The following is a 22,544-nucleotide window of genomic DNA, read 5'->3' as shown; positions in this document are numbered from 1 at the left end:
CCACTAAAAGTAGATATCAGGTAAAGGCATTAACATTAGTTAATAAATTGTGAACACAAAGAGCATAATGACATTGGTAACACGTTTGATTTAAAATTGTATTCAATAAATGTAACTAAACTTTGAAGAACTGTTGACTGATGCTTGATTCTAATATTGTTTTGTGTTCAAGATCCAGTAAACTAATAAACTGTAAGTGTATATACAAAGCATAATACTTCTGATAATATAACTATACAAATACAGCTTCCAAGCAGTCCTTTGTGATTGTAATATAGCACAAGCTAAACCAACACTCCATTAAGAACTGTGGATCAATAAATTGTGCACTATGCGACAGCTTGTAGCATTGGAACCCTTGCAGGAAGAGGGCAATAGGTATATATGTTCTCTCTGGGTGCTTCAGCCTCCTCCCACATTTCAAAAACATGCATGTATGGATAATTGGTCATTCTTAATGGGCCTTGGATCTGCATGCATTGTTGTCATATCTATTCATCCATCTTCTTCCTCTTATCCGGGGTCGGGTCGCGGGGGTAGCAGCTTCAGTAGGGAGGCCCAGACGTCCCTCTCTCCAGCCACTTGAGCCAGCTCCTCAGGAAGAATCCCAAGGCGTTCCCAGGCCAGCAGAGAGACATAGTCCCTCCAGCGTGTCCTGGGTCTTCCCCTGGGCCTCCTCCCGGTGGGATGTGCCCGGATCACCTCACCAGGGAGGCGTCCAGGAGGCATCCTGACCAGATGCCCGAGCCACCTCAACTGGCTCCTCTCAACGTGGAGGAGCAGCGGCTCTACTCTGAGTCCTCCCTGGATGACTGAGCTCCTCACCCTATCTCTAAGGGAGAGCCCAGACACACTACGGAGAAAACTCATTTCAGCCGCTTGTATCCGGGATCTTGTTCTTTCGGTCACGACCCAAAGCTCGTGACCATAGATGAGGGTAGGAACGTAGATCGTCCGGTAAATCGAGAGCTTCGCCTTTTGGCTCAGCTCTCTCTTCACCACAACGGATTGGTACAGCGCCCGCTTCACAGCAGACGCTGCACCAATCCGCCTGTCGATCTCCCGCTCCATCTTCCCCTCATTCGTGAACAAGACCCCAAGATACTTGAACTCCTCCACTAGGGGCAGCACATCCTCCCCAACCCGGAGAAGGCACTCTACCCTTTTTTACGTTTCAAGACCATGGTCTCAGATTTGGAGGCACTGATTCTCATCCCGGCCTCTTCGCACTTGGCTGCGAACCGCTCCAGTGAGAGCTGTAGATCACGCCCTGATGAAGCCAATAGGACCACGTCATCCGCGAATAGCAGAGACGTAATCATATGTCACTGTGTTTTGTCCTATGATGGACTGGCAACCAGTAGGGGCAGTGCCCTGCCTCTCACCTTTGGTCACTGGGAATCAGCATTAGTCCCCCAAAAATGGACGTCTGGATGGTTGAAACCTGGACAGAAGTGGATGTTGCAACAGTGCAATGATTCCAAAGCTATTATTCATAAAGCATGCAAACATTACATTTCTGGAATGTCCCTTACCCCAAAATGTTCAAAAGCTGGGTCTATGCCACAAAAAAAACCAGTTTGATGTCCACCGTTTCAGATAACCATCAAGAATTAAGTGTAGTTTCTCTGCAATCCTCTAAAGGAAATCTTTTCAAATCCTAAGGGTGTACGTGTATCTGAGTCTCAGTGAAAGAAATCTGCAATTAAATACATTCCTGCACTCCATTATTGTTTCATAGACATTTGTTGAAATTGCTTGTTGTATATTCTTCTTTGAACTGTGTGAAAATCATTATATAAAAAAAAAAAAAAAACATGCATCAAATGTATCAATAGAAGAATAGGATTTTGGGCTTATATATGATAAAATTATAAAGCATTCAGCCCATGGTGAGTTAAATAATAAAAGAAAGGCAGGACAAAAGCTAAACTGTTTGCTCCTACACATGAAGAAAATTGCTTTTGGTCTTTAAGGCTTTGAATAGAGTGTCTTCAGAGTGACTCACGCATGAATCATAAAATCAGAAGCATCCAAGGTGAAATCATCAGAGGATGATGTGCTGTAAAGAGAGTAAAAATCTGGAAAGTAAGGGTGAGTTTGTCAAATGGCCACTCACATAAGATTGATTCCTCAACCTATAAAGGCAGTTGAGATGGTTACTGTATTTAAAAAGATACCGTCCAGAACATTAGGACTACTTATCTAAGGTAAGGTTAACTATTTCTCTTTGACCAGGATAAATATGATCATAGATAGACACTTGATGCTATCTCTAAAACCTCTCTCTGTTATTTGTTATAAAGACATTAGCGTCACCTCCTAAAAACCCTGCAGGGACCAGTCCGGCTACAGATCAGATGTTTTTATCTCATTATCAACAACCAGATTTCAGATTTGTGCCTTCTTTGTCCTCTTGTTAAGCGTTGGTTCTTTATTTCATTAAAATTACAGTCCAGTAAATAAAATGACTATGGCTGAATCTAAAGACATTTAAGGCTGACTGTAGGATTTTACTAAATTAACTCCTGTGTCAAAAAGGGAAGCAGTATTATTGTCTCCATAGCGACATTTTCATTGCATCCAGGTGAAAGACAAAGAGCTCAAACACAGGCGCAGTAAGTCTACAACACTGGGAAAAACAGTAAAGAAAATGTCAGGGAAAATACAAGTACCAATATCTATTAAAGGGGACATAACATGCACATGCTGTCACACTTTAATGCAGGTGAACCGGATTTTCAGCCAGACACAGAGTTACGTTTTGAATGGTTTATTGAAGGGGTGAATAATGGCAGATGAAGAAGGCAAACAGTCACAGTCTTGGCAGAGGAATCCTGGTAAAAAAAAGTGCTGGTTTACCGGGCACATCACACGGAGTGCAATGAAGGGAGTGAACGATGAGGAGCAGGAAGAAGTGAGTGAGATGTCCTGGCAGAGAAGGGTAGGCAGAGGCAGGTATAAGTAGGCTGGTGAACAGGTGAGCTGAGTAACTAATTAGTGGGAACAGGTGCAGATAATCTAGAGTGGGGTGGTGGCTGGAGGCAGACTGAGCTGGAAGGATAACTGCTGATGGCTGAAATGGTGAATAAATGAACAGAAAAAGTCCTCAGGAGTGTAAAGTTAAACTAAACAGAACCATAACTATAACACATGCTCTTCAATTCTTCCTTTTGTCATTTCAATTTTTCAGTTTTGGAAGTGGAACTGCAGCACCTTGGTCTGATTTTCTCGTTAACTTAGCTCCACAAAACGTTCTGAAGTTCGTCTGCGAACAACTCTTTTTGATGCCGTCTCTTTAAATCTGAAGGAGGTGCATCAGTAGTGGATCGACTACATTCAACTCTCTGCCCTCCTAGAGACTCCAAGTACACAAAATGTATTTAAGAGCTAAAAAAGTGGATTTTGTATGATATGCCCCCTTTAAAAATGATCAAACTAAAGTGGCAAAGCCATCTCACCCAATCACATATTAAATAATGGCCTAAGTAATAAAATAATTTGTCAATCTGTTGGTCTTTACTTTAGGCTGTCTGAATCTCTGTCTAACTGTATTTTATTTAAATATTAAAAGGTGTTGGTATAATCCTTAAAACTATTCCTTGTTTTATAAAATATAATTTGATGGTATGATTTAGTAAGATTCAGTTTACCTCCATTTAACTTCTTATGGTGGCCAGACAGAGAGTAGTACTCTTTAGGCCTTGTTTGTCGCAGTTCCATCTGAATCACATTTGTTTTTAACTATTTTTCTGACTTTTCATCTGTGCAAGTTTAATAAGTGAGTACATACCATCTTATAGACATTTTCTGTCTATAATCAGTCATGAATGTCATACTCTCTAGTGTTTCCCATTGAGAAATTGGCCTTTGTGTTACATCATATTCATCCCCTCGTAAACACATTTACTGTTTCATGATCTGGTCCGCTTAGTAGTAAGGTATACATCCTGTAATCCTCCAGTTACATTTATTTTATTATAATAGCTTGGTTTCCCTCTGATTATATAAATTTATTCGGAATGTTCTCAAACTAATGGCATTTCTTTTCATTGTACAGCCTAAGATTATGCTGCTTTTAGAGATCAATTTATTTTTAGACTTTTTGCGCATCCTTTCCAAGGGGCCAACAAAAGTGCAGAGTGTTGTATAAACTTTACCTACATATTTTACAGAGCTGTAAAATAAGCCAGTTTATAGGACCTGAACCGTAATTTTCTAAATAACAATGATTACAATGATTTTATTGCTTTTTTTTTTTTTTTTTTTTTTACAAACAACATATCAGTTACTGCTTCTTTGAATCTAATAGACCATTTTCTATTTGAGAGTTTTAAAACAACTTAAGCTGTATTTACTTAATATAAGTTTGACAAGTTTTAGCCAGCCCTGTAATTGTAATGCTATATTTTATTTTATTGTATTCACAAATCCAGCATAGTAAACTTGTTTTAATGTGTTCCACCAGCATATTCCCCACCTCAGGACAACCATGTAAGTCCCTACATGAGCGGGAGCCAGTCTGTGAGCCCCGCCCCTCTGACCACACCCAGATACTCACCGCTGCCCAGGAGCCTGACGGCAGACGAAGACGTCCCCAGGTGAGAGAGCACCTACTCTGATTCAAATCCCATTTCTATAAAGGACAGGGCATATTTACAACTTTTCAAATCCAGATACCCACTCTGGTGGGTTTTATCCATTCTACATTTACTATCATATACTTTTTTTTTTTATCTAACATAAACGTAAAAATTTATTTGTTCCCGCCTGTCTGTTTCTCTTTCTGGATTGGTAATTATCCTTCTCAAAGACCTGTGCTGACCCAAAAAGCCTTTTTTTTATCCAGTTATGAGTTGTTGAGGGTCTGATATGAACTGAGTGACCTCAGTCCTTCTCTTCCCACTCTGCAGCTGCTTGTGAATGTTGTTAGCAGTGAAAGGCAGATGGCTCTGTGAATTTCTGTCTGGCGTGTAGAGTCAGGTCACATATGTGCTCCAGCGCATCCACAGCCATCCACACGCAGACGCGATAGGATCTCCTCCCAGTGCTGCTCCACTGTCTTTAATCCATTTTAATGGAGGGATTAAAGCCCATCGCAGCCCTCGTCACTCCACTGGCATCACCGTGGTTACCAGAAAATGACTCATTTCGTCACAGACCTCTGGACCAATCACTGAGCTTCGACTAGAACAAATCTGATAAGACCCAGGCTGAATGCAGGATGGTCATTTTGATGTCTGTCCTTTTTCTCCAGTTACTATTTAAAAAATATTTTGTCCACTTATGTCCAAGTTTTCCATCATTTTCTAACCAGACTTATGTTTAATCATCTAATATTTATTTTCGATGTAATGTTTTCTTGATTATGCGATTCAAACTCTACCAACATATTTACATTAATCTTTATTACCCACTAAAATGAATGATACATACTTATGCTTGCTATATTTAATGATTGCATAGATCTTTGCAAATGGGCTGCATTTGAATTCGGAGTTAAAACCTTTCGGTTCAGAGTGTAGCCCGCGTTTACTTCCTGGTTCCTCAGCCCATCATATGAAAGTTTACAGGGTTCCCAAAATGGAGCGCAGCATTTAATACTTTATCTTGGCAAAAGAGCAGCAGCCTGCAAACATGGAAGCCAGTAAGAGACGCGGACCAGAAATAGACGACCCGTCCTGTGTTAGTAAAAATTCAGTGGCATTTCACAGCAACAACGCAGCATTGAGTAAATGGCTGGTCAATTTTAACCAATAGGTGTCATTATTACTTATAGCTCTTTTAGGGTCTTACCTGTGCCTAAAACAAATGTAAAAAAGTGTGAATGTGCCATGCTTGGCTGATTCAGAATCTATTTGGTAAACAAAGCGGTTCTGTCAGAGAAGCCAGATAGATAAATAATCTCAAGGTGTGAGATAGTTGTCGCATGTATTATTTAATATCTGGCATTATATTGACTATTGTTGTCCGTATTTTTCTCTTTTTTTAGACATTTAATATATGCTGATATTTACCGTAAAATAATTGATTGTAAAATAATATCAATAAGATATTTTAAATTTGGGGAAATGGGATCTTTAGAAGTGTGTAAGAACCAAGGTTAGTTGTGGGATCTCACACAAATGGCTGTGTTGCTATAAAACTGAGAAAGTGTTATTCTGACATCTGCTGGTGAATACACTGAATAACGTCAAAGTCAAGTTATATTTCCTATTTTGGAAATTAACTATGTCATCGCCATGGCACTTTTTGAATATGGTAAGCTGACTGCTTTATAATTAAGAAGACTTGCCACACTTTTCTTGCTGCCCTTTCTGTATATGCCTTTGAAATGTGTCATCATGCACACTGTTTTTATTTTTTACTCTTCAATATTTGCTCTTTGTGTAACTTGCGTTACTCCCAGAGAACCCAGGCGAGTTGTTCTGCAGAGAGGTTCCACGGGTCTTGGCTTCAACATAGTCGGAGGGGAGGATGGAGAGGGGATCTTCATATCCTTCATACTCGCTGGAGGTCCAGCGGATCTCTGTGGAGAGCTCAGGAAAGGAGACCGCATCCTATCGGTACGAGCTAAGATTTGCCCCGGGATGTTTTTTTTTTTTTTTTGTTTGTTTTTTTCGGCTACTGTTATAATTATAAATTGCAGCAATTTTCTTTTATCACTGCTTCCATGCAGAACCTCATAAAGGGAGTTGCGTTGACATTTTATTCTTCTCAAGGGCCCTCGTATATTGATGCACTGCCTATTTACATTAATGATTTGTCATAAAACTTTAGGAATTTTCCCAATTATTATGAGTATTTTAAACTTGCAGGATTCCTATTTGAAATTTATATTTTCGATATCTACAGTAATCTGGAAGTTACGGACAGTTTTGCAAAAAGGGAATTAAATGTAAATAAAATTTTCTTGAAATTAATATATTTTTCCTTTAATTTGTGCAGGGAAATAGGACTATTTGCCAATGCAATGATTATTTTTACCCCTAAAATAAGATAATTAGATATCCTGCACTTGAAATAATATGACGGAGATTAACTTTTGTTATTCTTGTGCAAAAATCTTATTCTACTGGCAAATAGTCTTATTTACCTGCTCAAATCAAGGAAAAATACACTAATTTCAAGAAGATTTTACATACTTTTAGTTCCCTTGTTGCAGTGCAAGCAGCCTGATAGGCCAACAGCGGTTGTGTGCGTTGAGGAAGCTCCCCTGTTTGTTTGTTGAAGCCATATTTTGCGATGTGTGGGTGTTGAAGCTGCGTTGTTGTGCTCCACTCAAATGAAAAATGGTTTTAATTTTCTGAAGAAGGGATTCAAGATGAAAATAATCCCCAGACCGCAGAGGTGCTTTATATTATGGTGTTTTTTTATTCAAAGCAAGTGCAGTCAGGAGAATAATTTTGATGTATTAAACAGGGCTTAACAAAGCACATGGATGTTATATTAATGGGACCCACTGACCCACTAAGATGCACTTCAAAGATTAGGATCTGTTAGGATCTGGGCTCAAACTGTCTGTGTTTGCATGTGCAGGTGAACGGAGTGGACCTTTCCATTGCGACGCATGAGCAGGCGGCTGCAGCTCTAAAGAATGCTGGGCAAACGGTTACCATCGTAGCTCAATATAAACCTGATGGTAAGTATACATTATGGGGAAAAAATTATGCCTTTAAGTCAGGGTGGATAAAGAAGAGTTGAATGCTGTATAATTTGATTATGTGTACCTGTCTTTTTCCTGGCTTCAACCTTGTGGATACTCTGAATAATTCACATTTCTTTGTGGGAAATTGTCAAGTAAAAACTTTGCTTAAAGATAAAATACGTATTTTAGGGAGTAAAGAAGAACAGAGCAGCTTAATGTTCAAGTCCACTAGAATACGGAATGTATGTGAAATGCTGTTTTTTTTTTAAAACTGTCTTTAAGATTTGTGTTTGCTTCATGAATCTCAGAGGCACATTAACCGATATACACACAAATGCTACATTCGTACTTGAGAAGATCCCTGTTTATAAAATACGTTCTTTCGCTACCTAACTGTACAATTCGTGGGATGTTTTCATGCTTTCATCGTGGGCATCGATGTTGCATAATTTTGTGTTTGAGATCGCTGATCTGTTAAAAACGCTCAACGTCAAACCATCCGATTCGAGTGGAAGTTGAAGAATTTGGGATAGTTTCTTAATTTTTTCACATGTATTGGGCAGCGGACCAATCCTGCTGAAAGCGGGACCGCCCCATTGCATGATGCTCTCACTGCCATGCTTAGCTGCTGGTATTTTTTGTTTAGAAGCCTCATCTTGACTCCTCCAAACGCACTGCTTAATCTTGGTGTAACCGGTCATTCTGGCTCATCTGACAGTAAAAAGGCTCTCCAGATTGCATTTGGCTCATCTGCATGGAATGCTACATATTTCAGCTGATCTTGAAGGTAAAGATTTTGGAGTTGGGCCTTTTATTCGTGTCCTGGACCCTCTCAGTCCAGGGAGGTGTGTACTATGTAAAGGGTGGCAGTGTAGCAGGAGCCAGTAGTTTCTTCTGAAACTGGGGGGTTTCCGTTTGAACCCCCGCTTGCGTCTTTCGGCACGACACTTGACCTGCTTTGCCTGCTGCTGGTGGTCAGAGAGCCCAGTAGCACTGATTGTATAGCAGCACTTTTGGGTCCTCAGGCCTCGATAAAGCCCTGTACAAGTACAGGTCATTTAACATTTACTTTATTTTCTTTACACATGGATTCTGGTGTACTATCACTTTTAAGTTCATGCCAGGATTGAGCATTAACGGTTCCTGCACTGTTCCTGAACACCTAAACCAATTTCCCTTGCTTGGTTTTATGATTTGGTTCAGATGTTTGAACCTTGAGAACTCCTGGTTATTCCAACAGAGCAATTTTTGGCTTCTGGAGTGATATTTCGAAACACTCTACCTCAATCCCAATGCATGACCCAGACCAGAACCATGCTTTAAGCTTCTCAGGGAGTGTGTTTGGTGAGTGCAATCAACTGATTTCATTTACATTCAGGTGCTGGTCATATAATTAGAACATCAAGAAAAAGTAGATTTTTTTCAACAATTCCATTCAAAAAGTGAAACTTGTATAATATATTAATTCATTACACACACACTGATCTATTTCAAGTGTTTATTTGTTTTAATTTTGATGATTATAACTGACAACTAATGAAAACCCCAAATTCATTATCTAAAAAAACTTGAATATTGTAAAAAGGTTGAATATTGAAGACACCTGGTGCCACAATCTAATCAGCTCATTAACTCCAAACACCTGCAAAGGCCTTTAACTGTTCTCTCAGTCTAGTTCTGTAGACGACACAATCATGGGGGACACTGCTGACTTGGCAGTTGTCCAAAAGACAATCATTTACACCTTGACAAGGAGGACAAGACACACAAGGTCATTGCTAAAGAGGCTAGTTGTTCACACAGCTCTGTGTCCAAGCTCACTAATAGAGGTTAAGAGAAGGAAGAGATGCAGTAGAAATTTTTTTTACAAGCAACAGCGATGACCACACCCTGGAGAGGTGCTGTGTGTAAAGAATAAACATGATAGTTTCACTTTTTGATTGGAATTACTGATTTTTTCATGAAATTCAAATTTTTTATGACCAGCATATATATATATATATATATATATATATATATATATATGGAAATATTATGTCTATGTGTTATCTTTTCTGTGTAAATCCTGAGCCGGGGTATATCTAAAAATAAAATGTCACCACAGTAACACATGGTGACAATAAAGGTTCTTTATTCTTGATAATCCTCAACTCTATCATTATGACCAGTGTTTGACGTTTCAACACAACATGGAAACACAAAAAAAAAAGTAAAATCTTAGCTTGCCCTTGCTACAGACTCCCATTAAGGTCCAGAATCAGCACCACCCTGTGGTTGGTCCATTGGGAGTATCTGAGACGGCTGTGACCTTGGAAACCAGGTTATAAATCCAGAGTGGTTTAGGGGGGTTTAAACTTAGCTCTCATGCTTGTAAATCAATTTACAAATCGACGCACACACAGACTTGGTAGCACCGCATTTTGCCACTGGCTCCTGATTTACAGCTGGAATGTTTTTCCTGGAGGAAGATTTGTGTTTAATGTGTTTTTGTTAGACAATCGTAAAATATTCATCCAAAGAAGCCAGTGCTGGTTGTAGTAAAAGCCCAACATGCTGGTTTTCTGTCCGTTTTGCTTAGCTTCACATCAAATAAAAACTGCTGTATATAATGCTTCTAACACTAGATGTATTTGTATTTGCTTGATTATATTTGTGTAACAAAATTAGTTTCTGATTTTCTTTTACAATTTTGCCAAATTAATTATTCTTGAGATTAGAAAGGAATACAAATAATAAGTAACATTTCTGTTTAAAGTAACAAATCTACAGTAAGAAACCACGAAGTGGAACAGTAATTGTTCTTGTTCACTTGGCGTCATATTTAGATTTTATTTAAGAGCTGACAAGAGCCAGAGGCCTTTCGTTATGTTGACATGTGTAACACTTTAGAAACAAAACAGGAAGAAGAGTGCTTCTGTAAGCAGCTCTGTTTTTTTTCTTTTTTTCTTCTTCTTTGAAAAAAAATCTGTTGTTTTATACTATAAGAAATTCTTCCAACATTTATTCATTTTCAACTTTTTATCTTTGCTTTTCAGCACTTCCTCCAACATCCTTTAGGACAAGGCAAATTTATTTAAAAGTGCGTTTCCGTAACAACACAATTTAAAGTGCTGGACATGAACAGAACATAAAAGACTGGAAAGTGCATTCCAGTGGAATAGTAGCAACAGGTCAAGATATAAGACTACAAACTTCAAGCATTAACATTTAAAAACATCTCTAAACAAATAGTTTTTTCTCCTGGGAGTTGTTTCTAGATAAGTGGGTCATAAGAACTAAATGCTAATTCTCCATGTTTGGTTCTGGTTCTGGTTTTGCTGAGCAGACTTTAGCCAGAAGACCTGAGTGGTCGGGAGGGTTGATAGACTGACAATGAGTCTCTTAGGTGACCATAATAACCACAATAAACAACTATAATAAACACTCATGTAAATACATAATTGAATGTATGTATCTTCATTTAAAAAAAATAGTTATGTTTTTGTATATTTTTTTATTATGTTATGAAGTCCTGATGTGTTGACTTTCAAAGACCATAAGTATCCTGAAAGAGGTAATTCAGTTGAGTTCAGCTTATTTTTATGGCATCAATTCACAACACATGTCATCTCAAGGAACTTTACACAGTCAGTTCTATCAAATCATGCAGATACATTGGTAAAAAAGTTTTCTATCCAAGGAAACCCAGCAGATTGCATCAAATCATTGCTTCCCTCCTACTGGATTTGTAGCCACAGTGGCTACACGCTCATCTAGGAATCCATAATAGGTTTCTCCTACATAGACAGGGACTGGAAAGTCAACGACAATGCTTGCGTTTTGCCATACCTCATACCAAACATGCATGTTCAATTCAAGACAGAGTAATCTTTCCAAAACACATCCTTTTGGTCACAAATCATCATTTTTGATCTGGATATTATAAAGTTATCTTCTAAATACTGGTACTAATAAGAGCTAAGGCTACAAACACCTATAGCAGCAGTGTGTAAATGGCTATGCAGGCTGAAATATTGACAAACTATGCAAATTCCTGGGGGTTTGTTTTTGTTGTTGTTTTTAGCTTTGAATTTAAACTAATTGAAGGAATGAGGAAGAAACTGCCAGCTGTAAATATTGTATTAGATGTCTCTCAGATTCAGCATTAAAAACAAGACAGAATGCAGGAGTGTTGCTAACACAGTATAAAGCACAGCAAATTGTGCCAACTAATGATGTTCCAAATGAGTTATATTATGGTAAATCGCTTGGGAGCTCATGAAAAACACTGCATGGAGAGGATCCATAGATCATGATCAAAGTTGCCATGGGCTGATTAGAAAACAGCAAATGGTTGAACAAGCGATGTATGGAGATAAATGTTATTAACTTCAGGACACCAAGTGTGTTTCAATAGAGATTCTATTTGCAGATGCTAGAAAAGCAATAAAGACCCAGGTTTAGTAGATTTAAACATGCATATTTTTAAAGATTGAATATTGTAAATCCATCCCAGTTCTAAAATATTTTGGAAAAATGTTTTCAATTCAAAGAACTTTATTTATCCCTGTAGGGCACTTCAGTTTTAGCCTACCAGCGGCATTAAACAGAACAAGAAGACAACAATCGATCAAGCATGCAGAAACCCTGTCGATGGCATCATATTGCATTTGGGTACAAGGACAAAGAAGTAAATACAAAGGTCACAATACATAGAATAAGCAGAGACCAATCATCAAGAAGATAAAAGATAAAAAACATTTAAAATAACTCAAAGTAAATAATAAAAAAATAAATAAATGCTGAGGTTTACGATGCCTGCCACATGTCTAGTTACTGCTGTCAACAGCCTGAAGGCAGAGGGGATAAAATAATTTATACATCTGTTAGTTTTCCTTGGAGGGACGAGGTAGCGCCATCCTGTGGCTAAATTCTTGCCTAAGAACGTGGTCAGGAGGACTCATGGCCTATCCACACTTCTGGAGCACCCGTTTTTTTTTTTTCCAGAGGGAGCTCAAATGAACTAATTTCCTTTTCATTTCCATTAAGAATCTGTACAGATGCATCAATCAGTTTGCGGCTAATCGATGTGGATGACTAAATATGCATACGTTTTGTATTTCCGGGATTATTTGATAATTGAAATTACTTTTGAATCAGTTTATCACTAAATAAAACAATTTTGTCATTTTCAAAAACACAAAACTGTCTCTGGAATATTAGAAATCTGTAAATACAATTTCTCCTGCCACTAAAACGATGTAACATATTGATGATCAGATACATAATATTCTTATCTTTCATAATTTACTTATTGTTATTTTGATCTTGATACCTAGAGTTAAGCAAAGACCCACACATTTATGTTTAGTACATTTCAAGTTGTTATTGTGCCGAGTGTTATACATTTGCACTGTTTTGTCTTTGAGAGTGTAACAGGAGCTTAACAAGCTGATGTTAGTTGCTTAATTAATTAATTAATTGGGGTGCAAGCTCAGTTAGCTAGCCTGCAGTCAGCTACTTAGCAACATGCACCTTGCAGGTCGCCCAACCTTGAAATATTTCCAAACAAATTAATATGCTTCTTTAAATTGTTCATGCCAGTGCACAGACAAGGGTAAAGGAAGGGATATAGTTTGTTACTCTAAGTACCACACATTGTGTCACTGTGGCTGTTTTCTATCATTTCAATGAACCGACTTTAAATGACAGAACATTTTATTGATTTAAAAGACTTTAGGGCCCAGTTTAGCTTCATATTTGAGAGGAATAGTTGTTAAATAATTCATTAATTTATTGTCACTATACAGAAGTCATTCAATATTTATATTAGGACCAGAAGCAATAATATATTGTGTTATAGAGCTTAGGTTTTGTACATTTACTGATTGTAAAGATTCCCTGTAAGCTTCTGACTGATCAATCCTCAATCAGGGTTGAGGAAGGGTAAGATTGATCAATTGCTTTAACCATTTGTTACACATTGATTAAAAATCTTTTGATGATCTTTGAAAAACTGATAACTCCAACCACTTTACAATGGATTTTATTTCAGTTTATGGTAAGTGACTGTTTGATAATTATACACTTATGTAGTGGCAATATAAAAATTGAGTTGTGAACAGTTGTCTGAACAGATGGTTTTGCTGCAGATCATTGGGAGAATACGTGCTTGTTCAAAATCTGTTCCAAATGAGTTATTATAGGTTAGAAGATTTATGACAAACTGTGACCCTGGTTCCAGACCTAATTCTGATGAGGTGCAGATATTTTACATGAAGAATTTTAACAAGGGTGTTCAAGATGGACAGTATTTGATAGTGAACTCTGGGATTTTATTTTTCATTTATTGTTAGACATGCTGTTCATTATTTCTATATCCTATATTTATGTATTATATTAAGAATTATCTGAATGCTCTGAATGTTGAACTACAAATGTAGCTTAATGAAAATAGGAAACTGCAAGGGATGGGACTCTTGAGGCATGGGATGGATCGATTGTTTACAATTCAGAAGGCTAAGATGTGACTATAAATCCCTCAGCCCTTGGATCCATACATACAGAATCCTAAATCCTTATTGACGTTACCCTGCAAGACAGACACAACATGTTAGCTGCTGCACATCAGAAAATGTGCAGTTATAGTGGCATATGATTTCTTCGGAATGGCTTTCCATGCACCAGAGACATTTTACCTACTTGTTATGATCACTTTGTTCTGATCTTGCTACAGTGCACGAAAATCAACTTTTCAGTGAAGCATCATCGAGGTGGGATGACCACACCCCGAAGCCCTGACTTTTAATGACTAAAAGTATTTCTTAAATGAACATTAAGATAATCAACTCTGAACCTTTTTTAATCAAGTCAGAATTGCCCGTGAAAATCACTTAACCAGAAAATTGCAGCACCTCTCCCACGAAAAAACCCTGTTGTTAACTACCCACTTAGATTACAGTTGTGAATACACTCACTATTCTTATTCTCACATCAAACCTAACCTCAAAATGAGATAAAGGTTGTTTTCTTTGGTCCAATCCTGCGTTTATTTTGCTTGCTCTTATGCTGGGTTTCTTTAAAGTGCTGCTCCTGAAGGAGATGACTGTATGTCTGCGTCGTGACACTCCCACATACTTTGTTGGTGACTGTCCAATGAACTCTGCATCAAACCTTCTGTCCATGCTGTGTTTTGGTCAGCTCTTCACTTTGTGTGTGTGTTTATCTGAGGTCCATGTTTGTCCCATTCCCATGGTGATGGCATGCAGCTCTCCCTCTGTTTCGCACAAAGTCGTTGCCAAAAAGAGAGGAGCTCATAACAACCTCCAGCAGCAGGAGAGGAAAAGTGTCTGAGTGTGCAGGTCTCCCCCTGTTGTTTGTATTAAATAAGGAGCTGCAGCCAAACACAGACCAGCACAACACAGAACTGAATGTGGTGTGTGTGTGTGTGTGTGTGTGTGTGTGTGTGTGTGTGTGTGTGTGTGTGTGTGTGTGTGTGTGTGTGTGTGTGTGTGTGTGTGTGTGTGTGTGTGTGTGTGTGTGTGTTTGAGAGAGAGGGAGAGGGAGAGGGAGAGATGACTGATTTCAGCTAATGCAGCAGATGTAGATCTGTGTTTATTTAAAGACATCCAATGGAGTGTGATTGTGTGTAAAACCCTTTCATGCTGAGTTGGCATTGCAGCCGTTCCTGCTTATGTTTAGTTCAGTTATAAACAAATAGAAATGCACATTTAATTAACACAAAATGTAATTTAACAGATATGTTTCAAATGTCTTATGCTTTTAGGCATTCTGATACTAATAAGTACAAAACATCTATTAAATGTTAACATCAACATCAAATAACTATCTTGATTTCATTAAAAAAAAATGAGAAACTAACATTCAGGCTTTATTTTTTTTTTTTACTTTTGATGTTTCTGATAACTACATTACATTTCTACTTTGGTACATCACCTATAACAATATAACACATGACAGGACAAAGCACTGGGACTGAAATGTGGTATTATTATTATTATTTCAATTGCTGTCATCCCTATTTTAAAGAACTAAAGCCTACATGTCTTTGATTGAATCTTAAGCAATTCAAAGAAATGTATCAGAATCAGAAATACCTTAATAATCCCAGAGGGAAATTACAGAAATTTAAAATAAAGAAGATACATTTTTGCTAAGTGCCCATCATCTCAAGACTGGAATTATAGTCTGGATTAACCTAATGTGAGAATGATGTCAGATGTTTAGTATCTGGAGTGGAGGATTTGTGATCTACCAAAGCAGGTTGTCAAGTAACCATTTATACATCCTAAAAGGTTTTAAAGTCTGCTAATGCTTTTATATTGTATTGGTTGCAAAATCTTTGTTGACATTTGTCATACAGCAGTAGTAACTTTTGCTGAATGTGACTCACCACTTTAGATTGTTTTTCCCCCAAAAACACAGTAAACAAATGGAGGCAGCTGTGTATAATGCGCTATTTTGCAGAATATAACTTTCTGACACAATCCTAACAATATTTTCTTTATTATGAGTATTTCAGATGATCATATTGATCTTATTTAATAAAATTTTCATCTGGTAATTGTATGGTTCTCTTTTCATATTTGGTTGCAAAATTATGAAGAAGCTAAGGCAATTATTATGTGAATAAAATCCTAATACAACATATATGAAATAGACATGTGCTAAAGGGTTCACTTCATCCTCAAAAGAATCAGTAGAGTTATTATTTTTCTTTGATAAGTGTCCACTGAGGGAGAGAAACACCATCAGACTTTACATCATTATGTAATTAAACACTTTAAGCATGTAAAAAGCCCATATAAACTACCCTGGGTCCAATGTAGTGCGGTGAGAATTATCCCACTACTTCAGCACCATGGACAGCACTAAGGGGTTTCCTTTCTTCCTTTTATTTTATTATCATTATTTGTATTATTTATTTATTTATTTGTCCACACTGTAAGGCTTTAAGCCACAAAATAAATACATAAATACTCAGACCTTGCTTGTGTAAAATAATATTGCATTTTCTTTCCGCTGTTATAAGAATGTCCTGTTGCATTAAACTCTTAAGAAAATTCCCATTTCCAACAAATTTTGTCATTTGCCTTTGAGGGAATTGTGGCAAGTGGTTCAATAAGTGAAATGTGTGATGAAATGAAGCAACAGTAATGTGGCTGTGTTCTACGTTTTACTGACCACAAGAAGACACCGGCTGTACTAATCATGGCAGACTTTGTTTTTTTGTGTAATGCAGGACACAGTTTAGAAAATGGGAATGGGACTTTCTAAGCACAAAGTCTTCATTTAGTATTTAGGACCCCTTTGTTCCTGTCACAGATACCTTTTCTTAGCTTTCTGTCGCAAGAATGTTGTTTGTGTTGACCAGGACAAGGTCTTGTTCGCAAGGACTAGATTTTCCAAAGGTGACCCTTGGGTTTCATATTCTCCCACATCATTAAGTTGCCTGATGTTGGTCTTTAATGCCTGCTGTTGCACAGAAGTTTTATTCATTTGGATTACACACTGCTGCCACAGACACACACTGTCACACACACACCCACAAATGACACACACAGAGGCGGTTTCTGTCAGCAGTATTACCGAGGTGATGCAGAGGGGATTATTTTCACTTCTGTTAGCCTGCTTATTAAACTTTGCATGAGTGCCAGTGTGTGATGTGTGTGTGTTGTGCATTAGTTGTTATTAAGCAGATTAGTAGTTGCTTCATGTCTTGGCTTTTAAATCTAAAGTTGTGGAAAAGAAACTGCAGACTAAATACATAGAGTAAAATGCATTAATGTCCTCTTGTTTTTTTATCCTTTTGCTCAGTTCTTTGTCCTCTTGAATGTGTTCCTCCTCTCCACCTGTCAGCTCCTCTTCTTTCCAGTTTTTTTTTTTTTTTTTTTTTTTGCTGTCTGCAGTAATGGGCTGACTCACCACCCACACAAATGTGATCCCTGGGATTTCAGGCATCAGTTGTAGTGGGTAGATGAGTGATATGAGATTTGCTGTGTGACACTGTGTAACAATGATGCTAAGCTAAATCTCTATTCACAGCTTTCATTCTGAAATATGACTCGTAAATACATATGCTATGTCTTTCTTTTGTTTTTCTTTTTGCAACCTTGTCATCCTAATCAATACCTACATAGAATCATGTGCTTTGCTCTTTAATTATTGATGAGCCTCAGTGCCGGCACTGGTATTTTTAGAGGCAGGATCTTATATTCCCAGATGCATATTATAATATATGGGGAGGATTTACCAAGGAGAGGATATGGGGTTTGGCATTTTTGCAAAAAATCAGGCAAAAAAGACCACTTAAACGCTAGCACAAGAAACTATATTAAAAAAGTGCAAATAAGACAAATGTGACAAATAATATAAGTATCAATATTGTGACATCATTAAATTGAAACAAATATGTAACTAAATCTAACCTTTCCAGGATATTCAAGTTGTAAGGAGGTATCCGTGTCTATCCACACATCCATTTGATTTCATTAAATACTTAATTCAGAGTGAGGATTCAACACACTAGTATTTTTTTCCCAATATTAATGAATTCAACACTCTTAAACATATCATGTACTGTTTTCTCACATGTGTGGACGTCGGTCACATTGAAACTCCTTCCAACAGGCTGAATTTTGTATTGGCATGCAAAGTGGGTTTTCATGACAGCTGCAGTCCAAAAAGTCATTTGCAATTAAATTAATACTCAAACAGATGTTGTGATGATGTTATAGGGTGTGCAGCTCTTACTTAGAATACTAACTGCTGTTGAAAACTCTTCATTATCAAAAAACCTTGTGTGAAGAACACTTCACTTTGCAAGTTTATTTTGTGAAGCCAGTCTCGGACATCTAAAAGACTAGATGTTACAGTCGAAGGGATGTAAAAATTCCAGACCTCCTTTTGATTAAGGTTGTCCAGTTTTTTTCTTTATAACTCAGTTAGTTATTTGACTCTTTGGGTGCACTTATACACTGTTTATGTTATGTTGAACAATTCCTCCCAAGCTCAAACTGTTAAATTAAGTAGAGTAAGGAAAGAACTGACCCGGTCACACTACACCAAAAATATCTTACGGCATGCTTACAGAGCAGCACATGGTAAATGTTACACCCTTAATCCTGATACAAAACTGTGGTGCATATAAGCTAAACTCTTCATACGATAAGAAAGGATTTGCTGTTTTTGCTAAATAAAGTATTCATTTAACATTTTAAAGCCTTTTTCAATATACTAACCTAAGCTGACATGTAAAAGGAACAGCAGCAGCTTAAGTATTTTTTTAAAAGCAACACGTATAATCTTCACTGTACATCCATCCATCCATTTTCCATCACGCTTGTCCCTCATGGGGTCGCGAGGGGTGCTGGTGCCTATCTCCAGCATTCAATGGGTGAGAGGCAGGGTATACCCTGGACAGGTCGCCCGATGTACAGTTTTTAGAAATTAAATTAATAGTAGACAGTAACTGCATGAGGAAAACAAGGATTTACTTGAAAATGCAAAAGCAAACTTACAGCAAGCACAATGAGGAAACAAAATGACAAAATCAAGCAGAACAACGGAGCAACAGCGAGCATGACATCAAACGGAAGACACAAGTGATGAAAGTGAAAAACAGGGAGTTTAAATACAGAGGGACATGTAAGAAAAGTGAGAGAGAAACAGGTAAAGGTAAAGAGATGAGGAACAGCTGAGACTAATGAAAGCAGATGAGCTGAGGGAGGAGTGCAATCAACAGGAAATCAAGGGAAACACATTATATATATATATATATATATATATATATATATATATATATATATATATATATATATATATATATATATATATATATATATGAACTAAGAACATAATCCACAAACGTATAAACCAAAATGGTAAGCAACTAGAAAAACAGAAAGATACAGAAACCCCCAACGCTAAGAATAATAGACATAAGGAAATAACTGAAGAAGCATGTCTTAGTGAACATAGAAAGAAAAGAAATAATCAGAATACAAACACGATGAAAATTGAAACCCAAACACCTCAAGATTGTCACAGACATTATTATTATGTTTTTTTTCTGTTTTTCAAATGTTTTCCACAGACAGGTTTTCCATCATAATCAAGAGATGTTTAAACAACCAGCAGAGAGCAGCTAGAGATGTCTGAAAAGAAAATATTGGTGCAATGCACACAACCCTGAAGGTGCGATCAGCTCATCTCCAGAGGTTTCCTGCTTGATAGCGCTGAAGGTGCACACAATGCAGAAAATGCCAGCTGTTCAATGGAGAAACAATGCTCCTCTTGGGAAAAAGGAGAGGAGAGGAGAGGAAAGGTAGATGTAGGAAGCAGGAAACGTTAGCCCCAGAGCCATTTGTCTCTGTCACCACCCCCTCCCCCTTCTCTTTTTCTCGCTGTCCTCCTCCTCCTCACTTCTTCCTTCTCCATCACTCTTCTCTCCATTATGTCTTGTTTTCTCCCTCCTTTCTTTCTATCTCAGTTCCTCTTAATCCGATAAGGCTGCGTCGTGGTGATACATGTAGACAGACAAAGTTAATTGCTGATTTCGTGAAACTTCAGATCTGGTATTGTTAGTGGGCTGTTTCGGAACGTTAAAAGTTCAAAGACAGAAGCTCATAAAATGACAATCATGTCCATTTAAGACCGTTACATTCAGGTTCTGTCTTCAGTCCCTAAAACCCCTATTCAAAATGCTTGGTCAAGGCTTTTTGTGTGTGTGGCGGTGGTGTCGAAGCAATTCCCCAGGCCAAAGTAGGGCAGGAGAGCCTGGCACCAACTCAGCTTCCTGCATGAGTGACCTGAGGAAACACTGCGAGTGTCTGTTTGTCTCTATGTGTGTGTGTTTGTGTGTGTCTCCCCACCCTAGAGCAAGCTGCTGTCAGAGAGGAGGAGGAGCAAAATAAACACGCTAGTGAACGAGAGATTGAGAGAGAGAGAGAGAGGGCAGTGGAGTAAGAATAGGGAGTTAGCATCTGTTGTTTCTGGCAGCTGAGCAGCACTGGAGTCCTTTTAGAGCACAGAAATTATTTTTTTCCCCTCATTTCCTCTCTTTGGTAGACACATACTGCATACCCCCAACTCCCCCTCCCACTCACTTTTATTCGCACACACTCTCAATACTGCGCCCTGGCGCTCTCTCTCCGAGGTGGAGCTGGCTTTTCCAGCATCTCCGCTCTTTCTCATCCCTGGATCCTGAGAATCAAACCTCTCCCTCTTGCACAGTCAAACTCTAATCCGAAAGCCACGGTGCCTGCATCACGTTGTGGACATTGAGGTTTGCCCGCCTGCCTTCCTGCCAGCCAGCCAGCCGTGTGTGAGTAGAGCCAAGACAAAGATAAACTGATTTGCAGTTTGATGGCTTAACTCTAGTAATGTCTTTGTTTCTGGATGGGACTTTTTTGAACTTTGGATGTTTTATTGGCATGAAAGACAAGCTAAAGGAAAAGCAAGAAGCAGTGATGACTGACGTTTAAGTTCTGCTTTTTTTGTTGTTGTTTAAGGACGAAATGCTAAACATTGAGGATTCTTTTCAGTGCACGGTGTGTTTCTAAGGAGTCAGGAGTAATAACATCTCAGCTGCAGCCCTGAAATTGTCCCATGCATAATACCCCATTCTCTTAACTTTTTTAAAAGTCTGTCAGATACATTTTAGTAGCTTTCAATCAAAGCGGTACTTGTTTCCAATCCTAATTCTCTTGATTTTATTTCCACGTCCATACTTCTCATTCCTTTTAGCGTTTATATGCTGGTAATATAAAAGTTCCAGCTTGCTGGTTTTGTTCTTTGACGTGTGGATTTATGTTAAAACACATCGATATATGATTACAACAACTCATCGGTTTTGAGACTGATCATAGCAAATGGTGGTGTAAATCTCTGAATCTCTTTGCATTGCAAATATTTACCATTTGAGAGAAAAAGCAGGAGAAATGCTTCTGCACAAGGTCATTTAGTTGTTTTCCTTTCTTTCTAAGGAGCATTTTACAGCAAAATTACAACTAATCAATCCCCTTTCCCCGACAGTTCTGGGATTTTTAAGAGATCCATTAAGTGGATCAAATTTAGCGCTGGTTAGTTGTTTGTATCTTGTTAAACTAAAATGCATTTTATGTAAAAACAGCTAAAATGCATCTCTATTTGCAACTAACGGAGAAAAAAATCCATGTTTTTAAATCAATAACTGCAGGTTCCAGAGTAGTCCATCTGTGTGTGTATGTCGGTGAGCAAGTGTGCAAATGCATGACCGCTTGTACCTTGAGTGTGATTGAATTACTCTGGGTTAATTAGATTGTGTAGTCCATAGTAATGGGTCAGACACACTCACACAAGGACATCCTTCAGAAGGGGTCTTTTTTGGGCTTATAGCTGCTGGGGTTGTCATGAGGGGTGCCTGGAAAGCTGAGTGGTGCTGAACAGAGTGGGAGACAGTCGTTGTGGATTTATGACACATATCTGTTTTTTGCTCAGCAGCTCTGTACTTAAATATTGCACTCCGTACAAGAGAGCTCACTGTTTAAAATACATCAAACCTTATTTTTTTTCCTGCTGAATGGATCATATCATGAAAGCAGCAGTCATCCTACAATATCTAAACACATTTTATATAATTAGTCTTTCTACCTTGAGCATTTCCATAATTGATGTGCATTTATAATTGAAGAGGCACAATGACATTTTTACTGCCACTAGAAAAATTGGGTCAGAAACTTGAGTGTTTTTGCAGCGCGCAGCAGAAGGACACTGAAACACAGGGCGGCTGTGAGGAGAGCATGAGCAAAGGATTGCACTTTGCGCTGATTGGTTAACAACTATTGCTGCTTCTCTCCGCATGGAGTGGCTAAAATTATTTAGAAAACTCTTCCTTGTGTAGTTCTACACTCCAAAA

General features: G+C 38.1%; 1 protein-coding gene across 11 annotated transcripts in view; it reads left to right on the top strand.

Moving 5' to 3' along the window:
- LOC105936938 (discs large homolog 1-like protein) overlaps positions 1–22,544 on the top strand; it is a 136,944-nt gene that overhangs the window by 90,345 nt on the left and 24,055 nt on the right. For 10 of the 11 annotated variants that reach the window (XM_036140854.1, XM_036140856.1, XM_036140855.1 and 7 more), the window contains 3 exons: positions 4,469–4,601; positions 6,410–6,566; positions 7,540–7,642. In XM_036140854.1, coding sequence (XP_035996747.1) covers positions 4,469–4,601; positions 6,410–6,566; positions 7,540–7,642 — 393 coding nt within the window. Of the gene's footprint in view, positions 1–4,468; positions 4,602–6,409; positions 6,567–7,539; positions 7,643–20,640; positions 20,973–22,544 lie in introns of those variants that run through there. The other variant, XM_036140864.1, reaches the window with a different exon arrangement.

This window comes from Fundulus heteroclitus, chromosome 9 (genome assembly GCF_011125445.2).
Source record: "Fundulus heteroclitus isolate FHET01 chromosome 9, MU-UCD_Fhet_4.1, whole genome shotgun sequence".
NCBI classification, from domain to species: domain Eukaryota; kingdom Metazoa; phylum Chordata; class Actinopteri; order Cyprinodontiformes; family Fundulidae; genus Fundulus; species Fundulus heteroclitus.
Note: the sequence above shows the minus strand (reverse complement) of the source record. Positions and strands in the feature narration are given on the sequence as shown.